Source organism: Triticum aestivum, chromosome 6B (assembly GCF_018294505.1).
Source record: "Triticum aestivum cultivar Chinese Spring chromosome 6B, IWGSC CS RefSeq v2.1, whole genome shotgun sequence".
Classification (NCBI taxonomy): domain Eukaryota; kingdom Viridiplantae; phylum Streptophyta; class Magnoliopsida; order Poales; family Poaceae; genus Triticum; species Triticum aestivum.
This window is the reverse complement of record NC_057810.1, coordinates 705,274,890-705,289,652: the sequence shown is the minus strand read 5'-3', so window position 1 is coordinate 705,289,652 and position 14,763 is coordinate 705,274,890. Positions and strand designations below refer to the sequence as shown.

The 14,763-nt window shown below is 44.1% G+C and overlaps 2 protein-coding genes across 2 annotated transcripts; both read left to right on the top strand.

The window, feature by feature from the left end:
• The first annotated feature begins 8,446 nt into the window (after positions 1-8,446).
• LOC123139682 (protein DMP3-like) lies at positions 8,447-9,037 on the top strand. Its single transcript, XM_044559416.1, has one exon. It carries the CDS (start codon positions 8,447-8,449, stop codon positions 9,035-9,037), a length of 591 nt encoding a protein of 196 aa, XP_044415351.1.
• Positions 9,038-13,494: 4,457 nt separating this feature from the next.
• Positions 13,495-14,184, top strand: LOC123139681 (protein DMP2-like). The gene has a single exon (XM_044559415.1). The coding sequence runs from the start codon at positions 13,495-13,497 to the stop codon at positions 14,182-14,184; it is 690 nt and encodes a 229-aa protein (XP_044415350.1).
• The last annotated feature ends 579 nt before the right edge of the window (positions 14,185-14,763 follow it).

Here is a 14,763-nt window from a genome sequence, read left to right as displayed (position 1 = left end):
AAGGTTGGCGATGGTCGGCATGACCCATTTCGGTGCAGGCGGAGCTGGAGGCGCCGGTGCAGGCGGAGGTGCAGGTGCCGGTTCAGGCAATCCAGCTTGTTCCAATGCAGGCACCGGTGCAGGTTCTGGTGCAGGTCGAGCTGCAGCAGGTACTCGTGCAGGCTCCGGTACAGGCAACCCTGCTGGCTCCAGTGGAGGTTCTGGTGGAGGCGGAGAAGAAGAAGAGGCCATTGTATTGTGCTCGATCTTGGCGCCCAAGAATACTCCAAGCTGATCCACACATTGTTGTTGCTGTTTATATAGGCGAAAATGATCCCAAACTAGGTTACACATTGTTGATTAGTCTGACTGGATATGCCTGCATGTATCATGCATAAATGTACTTTCTCTGTTTCTAAATATAAGACATTTTAGAGATTTTAATATGAACTATATACAGATGTATATATATAGACGCATTTTCAAGCATAGATTCAGTTATTTTGCTCTGTATCTTTTTGCTCTGTATGTAGTCCGTATTGAATTTCTAAATCGTCTTATATTTAGGAACAAAGGGAGTATGTGGTACCTGTTGTGAGGATCACGGGTGAGTTCCACTTGTCACTGAGCGTGCAAAAATTATTGGATGTTAGACAGCTCCCTAAAACTGGTTGTTGTAGTTAAGTTCTGATGAGAGTGTCCTAGAGATAGGGTTTTTTTAAAAAAAACTATAGAGACAGAAGTTTTTTTTAAACTGTAGAGATAGAAGAAGTGGTAGTTTTTTGAACTCCAGCTTGCTTGGGGCGCACCGGGGCACCCTGATCCAATGAGCCGAGGGCCTTCCTTCCTCTGCCGTCCACTCGCAGCCACCGAAGGCCGTAGCCGGGCAAAGCCCTTGTGATGGTGGCGGCGGGGAGGTTGTCCGGTGGCACGGAGGTGTCGTACATGGGGCCTAGTGCTGAGGGAGTTGGAGGCGGCAACGCCCTGCAGTGGGTCGAGGCCCTACAACTTTGGTCACTGGCGGCACGGATCCGTTCGTCTACTACCTCCAGGTGGCAGTTTTGGCCGGCCACCACTCTCTGGCCATTGTGCTCATGGCAGGGTCGTCGTTCAAGTCAGGCCCTCTGTGTCCAGATCTAGCGGTGGCCAAGGGCACAGTGGGATAGAGGGCAAGGGCCACAGGGTGGAGGTGGAGGTGAAGGTGGAGCTTCGGGAGTGAGCGTGGTGGATGAAGGGGGAGTTGCGGTGTGCGTGGCTCTGGGGCGCATGTGAGTGGCCCTTGTCCGATGCTATGCTAGGCTGGGCTTGTTTGATGGGGTGCTGCTGGTGGTGGTCGGGATGGCGTGTGGCGGTTTAGTGGCTTCGCCAGTCTCGTGGCTTAGGCGGGCGGAGGGCATGGCAACGCGAAATGAATGCTCAACTTTTGACTGTTGGCCAAGGCAGGCGACAGCGATGCATCCTGGTGCCGCTTTCTTCTTGGAGACGTCCTCAAAGCATGGTGCTCACTCTCTATCCGGACCATCCGGGGAAACACTAAATCTCTCGAGATTGGACGATGGTGGTGTCCTACCTTGGAGGCATCGTTCTTGAGGTCGTGAACGACTGAAGGGACCAGTGGTTGCGTGAGGATGGCGAGGGTCGTCACGATGGTCGTGGCAGTGGCCGGGGTTTCTATGACAACGACGGCGGTGGTGATCAATGTCGGGGTTGCGGCAATTGTTATGGTAGCCGGCTCTTCTTTGGCATGTCCGTGGGTTTACTCGGTTGTTTCTCGATGTAAAGTCGAAGCTGTGGCAATTGTTATGGTAGCTGGCTCTTCTTTGGCGTGTCCGCGGGTTTACTCGGTTGTTTGTGGATGTAAAGTCGAAGCTGCAGTGGCGGATCCGGGTAGCAACAATGACAAGGGCAGGTGGTCTGTTCAGTAATCTTTCTATAGCGCTAGCATTGCATATATAGTTCTCCTTTGAAGCTCTCCGTCAAAATTGGAGTTGCATTTGTCCCTAACGCAGGTAGCAGGTGGTCTGTTTGGCAATCTTGTGGTCGTCTCTGCGGTGTGGGTTGGGTTGGTGGTCATTTGTGCCGGAGTCAAAGTCGCTTGCTCATGGAGAAGAGACGATGATGATGCATGCATGCTCGGGGAGAAGTGACGACGATGGTGCCTATGTGCTACCTCGGCCAGGTTTCCTACGCAGTGGCGTTTGTGAGATATATTGTGTGTCTAATCGGCGGGTTGTGATGAATTTTGCTTGATTTTTGTTAATTAATTGAGCAACTCTTTTTTTCTTAATTAATGGATGATCTTTTGCCTTCGTTTGAAAAAAATAATCATAAATACAAAATGAGGATTGCAAACACGTACGGCTGGCTACTCGTGGTAAGATTGCTAAGAAGCGGAGATATATAAGATCATGAATTCGTGAGCAGATTTCGGTGGGGCTTATAATCATTTATGTAGTGGTTGGGAGCCAACGAACAAACCAGCTGGTCAAGTCACCGAAGGTTAAGTAACACAGCAGCGACGACGAGGACGACGACCGCCTGCAACGTTCAACAATAAAAATTGCAAGCCATCATTTGTCCAGAACACTGATCCCATCTATGAGATCCCAACATCTTATGCCTTGTCTTGTTGCAAGGTCCAGTTGGCCGGGTGGCTCCGCTCCACGAAGAACCTAACTCAAAGAAGTAAAAAAGAGTGGCCCTTGGACGTAGACAATCGAACAAACCCCGCCGTATCTGAAGAAAGATATATGCGCCTGTCAGCGTGCGTGTACAGTCACCGATGGGACATCCATCCAACGTGCGCACACACGAACTACACACATTTCCATTCCTGTTACCTGTATGCATCTTTCTGATGCAGAGGCTGGGGCACGTCCCCTTTTCCCAAAAAAAAAAGTTCGAAAATACTTGTTGAGAAAATGGATGTATCTAGAGACATCCATTTTTATACTCCCTCCGTTCTTAAATGTAAGTCTTTTTAGAGATTCCACTACAAACTACATACAGATGTATATAGACATATTTTAGAGTGTAGGTTCACTTATTTGCTTCGTATGTAGTCCATAGTGAAATCTCTAAAAAGACTTATATTTAGGAACGGAGGGAGTACATTTCTAAATAATTTCGAAAGGAGGGAGTACCCTTTATCCAGAATTACGCTTAGGACCCTGAAATGATGCTTGTCAAAACTTCAACGTTTTCAGTAAACAAAACTTCACCGTTTCTTGCTACCAGTGAGATGCTAGAATTTCACATATACGTGGGCCTGGACTGTGAGTCGACCTTAGGACCCTGTAATGCTGCTGCCGCTACTACTACTACCGTGCCTACTGTATTACTCCCTCCGTTCCTAAATACTTGTCTTTTTAGAGATTTCAACAAGTGACTACATACGGCGCAAAATGAGTGAATCTACACTTTAAAATATGTCTACATACATCCGTATGTTGAGTCCATTTGAAATACCTAGAAAGACAAGTATTTGGGAACGGAGGGAGTATATTTTATTTCTGAATGCATTCGGTATAAAGGACAAGACAGCTAGTACGTCCAACGCTGGGATAATGACCGCATGCAACAACAAAAAATACTGACCGAAGCAATGATACTAACCCGTGAACTAATGTTGATGTTAGCAAGAGACTTGACTATGTGATGAGATGCATCTTAAAGACTATGGTTGGCATGTAGACAGCTAAACATAATCGATGGATAGTAAATTGGATGCGGGAGGAAACAAACTTCAATACCCTAAAAGACTTTTTTTTAAGAAAACACGGTATAAACACAGACGCCCATAGACTTATCCCTATGAACACATGAGCACCCTACCCAGCCCTATAAACACCTGGAGGTTTTTTTTTTGAGAAATTATAAACACCTGGAGGTAAGGATTGCAATGGTGAAACGGGGCTCAAACCATGGATATTATGTTTCTTTGGGTTAAGCAAAGCCCAAGAAAAATGCAAGCCCACTGCCGATATTATGGTGATGACGGCCCATGGTAGGCTAACTCCCCTTTGGTATGAGTTGGGCTTTGTTTTTGAAAGAGAATGGTATGGGTTGGGCTAGGCACGCATGATCCCTTTTTGTCCTCTCCCCGTGTATCTCCGGGTGGACCCATTTTACCATCACTATTTCCTGCTAAGCCCAGCTCGTTTTTCTAGAACAAATGGGAAATACATGCTGCATTGGACTTTCAACTCGGAAATATTTGGATCTTCTCAAATAAAAAGGGAATTATTTGGCGAACCAACTGTGTTTGGATGGTTAGGAGGAGAGTGTTATCCCCAGCCCACCAGGGTTCAAGTCCCAGACTTGACACTAGTGCTTGTATTTTCCTGAATTTATTTCAGGCCTTCGGGCGATGTACCTTGTATTTATCTCAGTCTCTCATATGTATGAGCATTTGCGTCTATACTGTGTTAAAAATACTAGGATAGTATGAAATTTTCTTGTCTTGCATGTACCTTGTATTCCTTCCTCTAGAAAGTACATTGATGGGATAAATAAATTCTAAATAATTTATGTACCACTCAAATAGTTATGTTTGCAAGTTTTGGACTTGATGTCTATATTATCCAAGAGGTGATTATATCTCAAGGTCTTTTAGCAGCACTGTTTATTCGTTTGGTTCAATTGGATAGAAAGTAAACATAGAAATTTTGCAATCCGTTTGGACCTCCTTTTAGAATTCATATGCACAAAGTCTGAGCCTGAAGTCTTTAGTGGTATATTGACATCGTTATCACACCTTTTCATGTGGATTTGACATGTTTAGAGAATTTCTGTGTTTTTTTCATTTTCTCGTCAACCAAATACACAAGTTTATTAATGTGTTTCCCATTTCCCTATTCTGCACTTGCATTCCTATGTATTAATTCTTGTGTTTTCTCTATTTATATTTTTCAAATCCTATGAACCGAGTAATCTTTTTAAATTTTGCAATATCATCTTGTGTTTTCTCTATTTATATTTTCAAATTTTTAGATTATCATTGCAAAAGTAGGAGAGGAAACTTACTTGCTGTACGTTAAGAAGCACAAACGTTCGTTGCTACTAGAATTTTGAGTAGAAAATGTGGAGATGTTATCTTGCTGCCTACAGTATGCAACGTCGATGCATTAGAGTCCGAGTTTTTTTTTTGCTGCAAGAACCCAAATATATTATAAAGGTTCACCATAAGTACAAAGCACCGCAAACATAATAATAGCTACATTAAGGTCCCTAGAGCACCAAATGGCCCCTATTGTCGCAAGAATGAGCTACTGATGCGCCATTGTCGCCGATCCTTTATCGAAATTGGCCTAGCCTTGTCGATAATAGTAGGGAAGTTTTCGTGCACGTGCCCCTGAGGACCATCGTTTGAGAGTTGCATCCATTGCCATTGCACCCTTGCATTGTATTGACCCAAAGCTCCTGACACCAAATCTCATTGTCCTGCACGCATAACAGAAACTCCAAGCTCACCACCCAAAGACACGACTTGAATCTACACTGTAGATCGTACCACTTCGTGCTGATCGACAAATCCGAGAAGGATCAAAGCCTGGAAGACTACTTCAATGATGAAGCATTGTTAGCCGCCACAACACTACCCCAAAGGATTAAAAATTTAACCTATACTGATAGACAGACTGAGGCACCGGAACTCCCCTCCCCACCGCGCCGGACCAACATACATAGGGGATGAAGTGAGTCCAGGGGCCATGCGCATATAATACCCCAAATATACCGGACCACTAATACTCAAAATTGATTATCGGAAATCAGCATCAAGAGCTAATTAATATTCTTCCATGAATTAGTGTCATTTGGCCAGTGTGTTATCCGACTTGGGTTATATTATTGATTGGCACAACAAATAGTATGCATATGAAACAATAATAAAACAAGCATAATAATATGAAAATTGGTAAACTGGAACAGATATACTGATATAGGCGATATCAGTCACGACGAATATTTCTATGATGCATAAGTTAACAGAGAAAAAAGAACATGTATGAAAAATCATTTAAAAAATCTTGATGGGGCCCATATACGAACAAGGTGTATGTTAATGTTTCGCCATATACGAACAAAATCTGAATGCGCGAAGCTCCTAAATATTCAACGGTTGATCAACACACATTTTACATGGTAGAAAAGTCACTCTCTTTCTCAAGAGGCTCCCCATCTTTTTGGTGCAAGCACGCGAGTAACTATTGGCATGCTTGCACGCAGGTCGTGCTTCATCGTTTTCAGAAATGTCCACGGGGAATCAAGCGGGCTGGGGAGATCAGAGGAGGAGAGGCAGGAGTGGAATGATATTGACCAGTTTCAGAGGCTCCGCCTCCGGCCACTGGACTTCGTGCACGCCTTCTTCACGGCCGTGGTTTTCCTCACAGTGGCGTTCAGCGACGTGGAACTTCAGAACTGCTTCTTCCCGGACGCCGGCAGGAACAGCCAAGAGCTGCTCAAGAACTTGCCGCTGGGAATGGCGTTTCTGTCCAGCTTTGTGTTTATCATCTTCCCCACTAAAAGGAAGGGCATCGGATTCAACGACACTACTCCTCCCCAGAAGGTCGTCCATCCCATGAATAAAGTTTGATTCCCTGAATTTGAAGAACAAAGGACTAGTGAAAGCATAGATAGTTGATACGCATGTTGATTAAGTGATCCATAATTTTTCTGCTAGCATGTAAATATGATGGGGTGGATGTTGTTATGGTTTCGTTTTTGTTCTGGTGGGTTTAGTTGTTATACTGCTATCAGTATTTCACCTGTAGTGTGTGTGCGCGCGCGTGCGTGCGCGTGTGTGCATGTGTAGACGGCGGGTTTCCTCACACTGCATGAATTCACTATTTTCTTCTTGCATCTTGTTTCGCATAACATGACAATATAGTTCCACTATGTCAAATTAGTGAAAAATGGAGTATCCCAGTTCGAAAAAATGACTTGAATGGAAATAATGGAATATGTAATAAAAATTGCATGAATGTATATCACCAGAGAAACACATGAAGTTTTGCAAGTATACATATTGTAGGCCCTGTTATCACATAAACAGAGATATTTTCTGCCAAGAAATCAATTGCACAAGTATGTAAGCATCCTAGTTTCCTAGGATTACCATAACCATAACTCTCCATTCTCTTTGTCTGCTTTAAGATCAATGTTATTATTTTATATAAAAGATCAGCAATTAAATCCATTTTGCCTCAAGAGATCTTTCCCATGTTTCAACACATACCTTACACGTCTTCCATACCCCACTTCATTTACAATGATAAAACATACATGTATAAAATTTATTAGTACAATATTTTAAGATAACTACTTAAATTTAAAGGGATAAACAACTAAATTTGGGACAGCTACACAAAAATAATTGTATCTGCAAATACATGTAGCACACTCGATTGTGTAAAACAACAAAAATTCAATATCTGTTGCATCCCTCAATTTGTAGTACATATGTAAGAACCAACCACCAAGATGTGATTAGAAGGTTAGGAGTGTGGTTGTACCCACAACCCATGAGGATCAAACCCCAAATTTTGGCGCTTTGATTTCTCAATAGTGTGAGCATTCTTCACAAGGTCCCCACCTCTCGTGGGGATGAAAGGCTCACATGGGGATGGAAGGGGGGTCAAGGAAAAAAAGATGTCCCACTGACGAGTGGGTCCATGATATGGAGATAACGGGTTGAGATCCTCTGCAATAGTGCATAGTGCTATAGTGCAGATGACACATAGGGCCGGGTCCACACAACAGCGACCGTACTGGACGATGTGCTATAGCAGAGGATCCTAACCCGGAGCTAACCAATATGAAAACTATGAATTTGCGCATTATCTCAGCGTCCTCCATATGCACATGTAGCACGCTCGATATGTATTATGGAGGTGGACAACACAGAAACTATGCTAGAGCTGTTCTTAGTACACGTTATGGAGACGGAAAATATAACGACAATCCTAGAGTTGCTCTTAGTACGTAGCGTGAGTATAAAATGACGTACTCCTGAACAAACTTATAGTTCCCCTTCCTCGCCTTCCTGGAAGGAGACTTACATAGCATACATCACCAGTTAATTTAACGTGCTGGCGGCAAACTAGTCATGTCATGCTAGTTGGCTATAAGTTATTACAACTTACACTAACTGTAATCAAAACTGGCTAGTGAGTTGAAGTCCACGTTCATGCGTGCATGTGGAGCCCTTCAGCATGCAGCACTATCGAGCGAGACTAATCAACACGGCAAACCTAGTTTGGACTTTGGAATCATTCAGCAATATGAACTTATATAAACAGCAACTTGTAGATCTGTTTGGAGCATTGCACCTCTCCGAGCTAGGACACAGATCACGCACAGTACGCTTACAATGGCCTCGGCCTCTTCTTCTTCTCCGTCATCCACGACGATCCAGATACACCCATTGACAGCCGAGAAGATAACGACCGCAACCACGGCAGCGCCAATGCCTACCACAGGGCCTACACCGGCCACGGTCATGTCGAGCGTCGCGAACCTAGCTCAGCTCCTGCCAACCGGCACGGTGTTGGCATATCAGGCGTTATCGCCGTCCTTCACCAACCACGGCAAGTGCGAGACCTCCAACCAGTGGCTCACAGGGGTGCTGGTTGTCGTTCTTGCCATCTTGTGCCTCTTCTTCTCGTTCACCGACAGTGTTGTCGGTCGCCGCGATGGAAAGCTATACTATGGCTTCGCCACACTGCACGGCTTCAATGTTTTCAACTTCTCCAGCGAGGAGGAGAGGCAAGAGTGGGACGATCTCGACCAATTCCGGAGGCTCCGCCTCCGACCACTGGACTTCGTGCACGCCTTCTTCGCGGCGGTGGTTTTCCTCACGGTAGCTTTCAGCGACGTGGGGCTGCAGAATTGTTTCTTTCAGGACGCCGGCAGGAACACCGAGGAGCTGCTCAAGAATCTGCCCATGGGCATGGCGTTTCTCTCCAGTTTTGTGTTCATCATCTTCCCCACCAAAAGGAAGGGCATTGGATTCAGTGACACCGCTCCTCCCCAGAAGGTGGTCCATCCCATAAATTAGTAAAGTATGTCCCCATAACTTGAAGTTGCCACTTGCCAGAAATTGATTGAAGAAAAATTGAATCCTTCAGGAAAGTCATGCTCAATCGGATTTGACGACGCCGCTCCTCGCAGGCGTAGAAGTTGCTTGATTGTATCATGTTGGAGAAAAATCATGAAGTTTTTTAATTATATATGTTCAGTGTGTGTGCCATGGTTCTTTTGTAAACAAGGACATATTTTTTGTCCAAAGCAAGTGTACAATTATGTTGGTGCCCTGCGTCCCAGCCTCCCAGGCTTATTAGAGCTCCCCATTCACTTTGTTTGCATCAAGCTTGATGTTTTTACTATTTTGTACAAAAAATCATTAACTAAATCTATTTTTTTATCAAAAGGTCTCTCCTATTTGGCGACACATACGTTACACTTCTTTCTTATCTCAATTCTCCATTCATTTATAATGAGTACAATACTTGTATGAAACAAATTAGTCTAGAAGTTTACCATAAACACTTATTGGATAAACACCTAAATCAATTGGATAGGCGCCATTTCAGTAAAAAAAATGTGGACAAATCTAAAACTTGCGGTGTAAGAAGCGGAGTGAGGAGGCCACATATATACATTTAGATACATTAAAATAGGACATTAATCCGTCCATCTTAGAGCACTAGCAATTTCCGCCGTTGGATTTGCTGTTTTTGGCATCCCTAGTCGTTAGATGCCCTTGTCAATGCGCCCATGTGCCGTGGATCATCATTCTCTGCAGAATGGGCTAAGGATTAGGATGGCGTTGCCAGGGCCACTATTCCCATAGCAAAATCAGAAGCATCCGGTTGATTCAGGTCTGCAGATGGTCAGAAGACCCTCTACTATGCTACCAAGGACTGCGACAGCCTCGCCAGAGCATTTACAAAAAAAAAAAAAAAAAAACCTTTTACAACGTGTGAATCGAGAATGAGATCCAAGAAAAATCTGATTTATAGACGTACTGGTTATAAGAACTCCGCAACATCTTAACTGATTAAATCATAACATCCTCCCTCCGTCGCAACATATCACCTTTGGGTATGAATCGAATTTCCAATAAACTTTGTGTCACACAGCTTGCAAAATGATAACCTACCTCGATGCATGCATCTGGTTATTCCTCGTATGGAAGACCGGATTAGCGGATATGTTGCCCCAATATTGCCACGACATTGAAGTGCAACCGGAGCATGCTCATCAACAAGTAATGTTTGTGTCCGCATCACCTCTGTTGCGGCATCGCTAGAAGTACTACTCATCTTCCATTGTTTTGTACGTATACAATGGGCCGAGATTCCTCTGACTCGGCGAAGGATAAAAAAACGATGGTTACTCTAGCAGCCGTGAGAAGGAAAAGCTGCTATAGGTAGCTAGCTAGCTACTTGGCTCGGTGCAAATTCTTTTCTCCAAGTTGGATGTAATATGTTAGTGTGTTGTTTCTTTCAAGTCTGTATATAGTACGTTGCAGCGTTGTCCATGCACGGACGCGCACGTTCCTTTCCGTTTACTTCGTCGTTGGTCCATGCATGTGAATCTTTCATCGATTTTCTGCTCCGGCGACCATGAATAGGAGTACTAGATTCTCTCTGCGCACGACCTCATATGCATCTGATATAAACAGTAAAATCAGAAAAAAAATACTAAAAGGATTTCAAAAATTTCTGAACTTTTTGCCAAGAAACATTGATGAGTGTTAAACATGTATGCAAATTTCCATGATGAAATGACATTCATGGAGGCCTGGGCAGCAGAACATAATTGATGTTTCCAAATGCTTCCAAATTTACACGCAGGTGAAACACACATCAGTGTTTATCACATTTTTTTATTTTTTAGATTTTACTGTTCATCTAGGTGCATGTGTGCTGGCTTGCAAAAACTTCGTGTGTGTGAGATACTACTCCCTCCGTTCCTAAATATTTGTCTTTTTAGTGATTTCAACAAGTGACTACATACGGAGCAAAATGAGTGAATCTACACTCTAAAATATGTCTATATACATCCGTACGTGGTAGTCTATTTCAAATCTCGAAAAGACAAATATTTAGGAACAGAGGGAGTACCAATCTCTAGCAGCTTCTCTCATGCTATGCGTATTGCCATGATGCTATCCATCCATTAAACCATGTGCAAAGCAAAATCATTGGAAAACACTTACGAAAATAGGTGAACCTCTGCCTCTTAGGATCTTGGGTTAAAAGATACTATGAAGGTGAAGGAAAACCCTGAAAGATGATGATAGACCAGAAATATATGAGGGGCAAAACTAATATTTTTGCCCCAAGCACCTCCACCAGTACCTCTAGGTTCTGGAAAGGAGTGAAGTCCATCACCCAAACCTTGAAATTTGGATATAGATGGAAAATAGGGACAGGAGACAATATTAGGTTTTGGGAAGATACTTGGTTTGGCACCTCCCCCCTAGCAGTACAATTCTGGCACATATATATGATTTGCAATGAGCAAAATAAAAGTGCCAGAGATGTCTGGGATGGTGAAACACTGAAGTTGACCTTTAGGAGGAACTTTGGCAGTAAGATGATGGAACAATGGTACCAGCTAGTGGAGATTGCTAAAGAAATCATCTTCGATGGTGATTCTGATGCTCTGATCTGGCAACTTGAGAATAAGGGTGTCTACTCCTCTAGTTCTTTGTACCATGTGATTAACTTTAGAGGGGTGCAACCCCTGTTCCTGCCAGCTGTTTGGAAATTGGTAGTGCCCCAAAAGATTCATGTCTTCCTTTCGCTGTTTTCCCAAAACAAGCTGATGACTAGAGACAACCTGAGGAAAAGACATATAATCAAACCACTTGATTGTGTTTTCTGTGCTGAACAAGAACAAACCACCATTTATTTTTTGACTGTGTTGTAGCCAGGAATATTTGGTCGTTTGTCAATCTCTTTTTCCAAAAGGACTTGGGTACAAACTTTGAATCTGTGGCCCGATTTTGGATCTCTAATAAAAAGAATTTAGCTTCAAACGTAGTTATTCGGCTGTCCTTTGGTGTTTATGGAAATATAGGAACTCTATGATTTTTAATAACACCATTTGGACGTCTATTAATCAGGTGTGGAGACCGATACACAGGATGCTCAAGTCCTGGGTGGTTCTGACCCCAGAAGCAAGCAAAAGCCGAGTGGAAGAGTTCCTGAGTGCGCTGGCGAAGCTAATCCAGCAACCCTTGATGATCTCATATGGCTGAAGGCTAGGAACCCTGGATTGGATGCTGGTGTATGCTGGGACAACCTCAAGATTTCTGAAGACGGCGGTTTCTTTTCTCTTGCCAAGAAGCGCGACACTGACGGCAAGACCATGGTGAATAGCCCCGTGTCTACCCTCGCAATCTGCTGGTCGCCCCAAGCGGCCCTGGCACCACCACTCAAGAGGAGGGGCGCGAGCGAGTTTGTGGTGTGATCTCACCCCTGTTTTAACAGGCGCCTGTTTTTGCCTTCATTGTGTTTTCGTTTTTGCCCTTTGGCTCTTGTCGAGCAGGGCTGTAATAACGGTTTAAAGCCTGGACAATGAACCTTAGCTTAGTAGCTGTTAAGACTCTGTATGGTTTCATTCTGGTTAATGGAACCGGAGAGAGGCCTCCATGTTCTTCTAAAAAAAAGGTGAACAGTCTGACCATGGGGCTTGGGGCCGTATCTGCACCATGAGTCGCAACTTTATTACACATTCCTACGAAATATGGTTTTTAGATAGCTTACCGCTCATCCCAAACGTAGAAAAATACTAAGTTTGAAAATATGCTATTAGCATACTATATCACATTGTACATTGATTAGTTAGATGTCACTTTTTAAAACGCTATAGTGTCCTGTTAGCAGCGACTAGCGCTTTATTTTTTCACTCGTCTTGCATCAAGTTCAATAAAAGAAGCTGCATGCATCAGAATAATATCGAGGCCCGGATCTCAACCTTCTTTTTGATACTCCCTCCATTTCATAATATAATGCGCCCGCGCTTTTCAAGATTCAAGTTTGATCGTAAATTTAACTACCGAGACCTACTGTGGCGGGAGCAAAAATTATACTAGTGAATTCAGTTTTTCGATATCAATTTAGTGGTATAATTTTTATTCCCGCCGCAGTCGGTCTCGTTGGTTAAATTTAAATTCAAAGTTGGATCTGGGGAGCGTGGGCGCAGTACATTATGGAACGGAGGGAGTATCTAAGAAATCACCTTTTGAAATAAGAGAAAAATGTGATTTATAACCTGCACTAACTATGTTAAACAAAGCTAGCTAGAGAGTTGAAGTCTCCGTACACGAATGGATGTATAGCCCTTCCAGCACCCAGCAAATCATGTGCGACAGCGTTGGACTTTGGAATCATCAATGGATTAATTTTCCTATAAAACAAGAAGGTGTAGATCAGCTTGGACTATTTCTAGCTGGAACCTAGAACACGCACGCACACGCCCATATCGAGCTTAGTACCTACAATGGCAACTTCTTCTTCTCCCTCGTCCACGGCGATCCAGATAACTCCTCCGACCGCCACCAAGGACGTCGACGACGACAATGAGATACCAGTCCCGGACACGGTACCACCGCCAACGGCAACCCCTACCATGGACAGGGTCATGTCAGGCGTGGCAAACCTTGCGCAGCTCCTGCCGACAGGCACTGTGCTGGCATACCAGGCGCTAAGCCCGTCCTTCACCAACCACGGCAAGTGCGAGACCTCCAACCAGTGGCTCACCGTGGCGCTGGTTGTCGTCCTCACCGTCATGTGCCTCTTCTTTTCTTTTACCGACAGCATCGTCAGCCGTGACGGAAAGCTCTACTACGGCTTAGCCACTCCGCGCGGCTTCAACGTGTTTGACTTCTCCAGGGAGGACGAGAGCCATGAGTGGAGCAGGGACCAGCTCCGGAGTCTGCACCTCCGGCCGCTGGACTTTGTGCACTCCTTGTTCGCGGCCGTGCTTTTCCTGACGGTGGCGTTCAGTGACGTGGGGTTGCAAAACTGCTTCTTCCCGGACGCCAGCAGGAACGCCCAAGAGCTGCTCAAGAACCTGCCGCTCGGCATGGCGTTTCTATCCACAGTTGTGTTCACCATCTTCCCCACGAAAAGGAAGGGAATCGGATTCAGCGACTCCACTCCTCGCCCGAAGGTTGATCACTTAAATTAGTTGTGTTTAATGGATTGGATTTTTCTTATTTTTAAGACAATGTACAACGTCGATGCATGAATTTTCTTGTGAACTTTAAGAAAATAATAGTGTATGGTTATATGCACCAATCAATGAATAGATGATGGGTCGTCATTCTCTTTGTCAAAAAAAGAAAAAACAGGCATCTCCGAGGCTTATCAAGCCATATTATGAAGAACGAAAGGTAAATTTGAAATTGAATGATATACCATGGAACCAAAGCATGTTGTACTCCCTCCGATCCATATTAATTGTCCCTGGATGAGTAGCTTTCTTTTCTCTTGCAAAACATGGTTCTGTTCTTTTTTTTTTGTGTGGGGATTACTTGTTTTGTTCATTAACAGGGCTCTCCCCTGATTTCGGTACGACACCATAGTGGCTTGTAGAAAACACGGCACATGTAAAACACATGAGAGGCCCTTTCAAAAAAAAAACACATGAGAGGCAACAGGGAAAGAGACGCATGAGCTATGTTGAATACTTGGGCTGAAACCACTGTGAGTCTTCTGGATCGCTGAGAAAGAACCTTTGACTCATTTCCTCTTTTTTTTTCGTATT

Excerpts from the sequence above, each read along its gene's own strand:
- LOC123139681 (XM_044559415.1), top strand. The coding sequence starts at position 13,495 with ATGGCAACTTCTTCTTCTCCCTCGTCCACGGCGATCCAGATAACTCCT.
- LOC123139682 (XM_044559416.1), top strand. The coding sequence starts at position 8,447 with ATGCCTACCACAGGGCCTACACCGGCCACGGTCATGTCGAGCGTCGCG.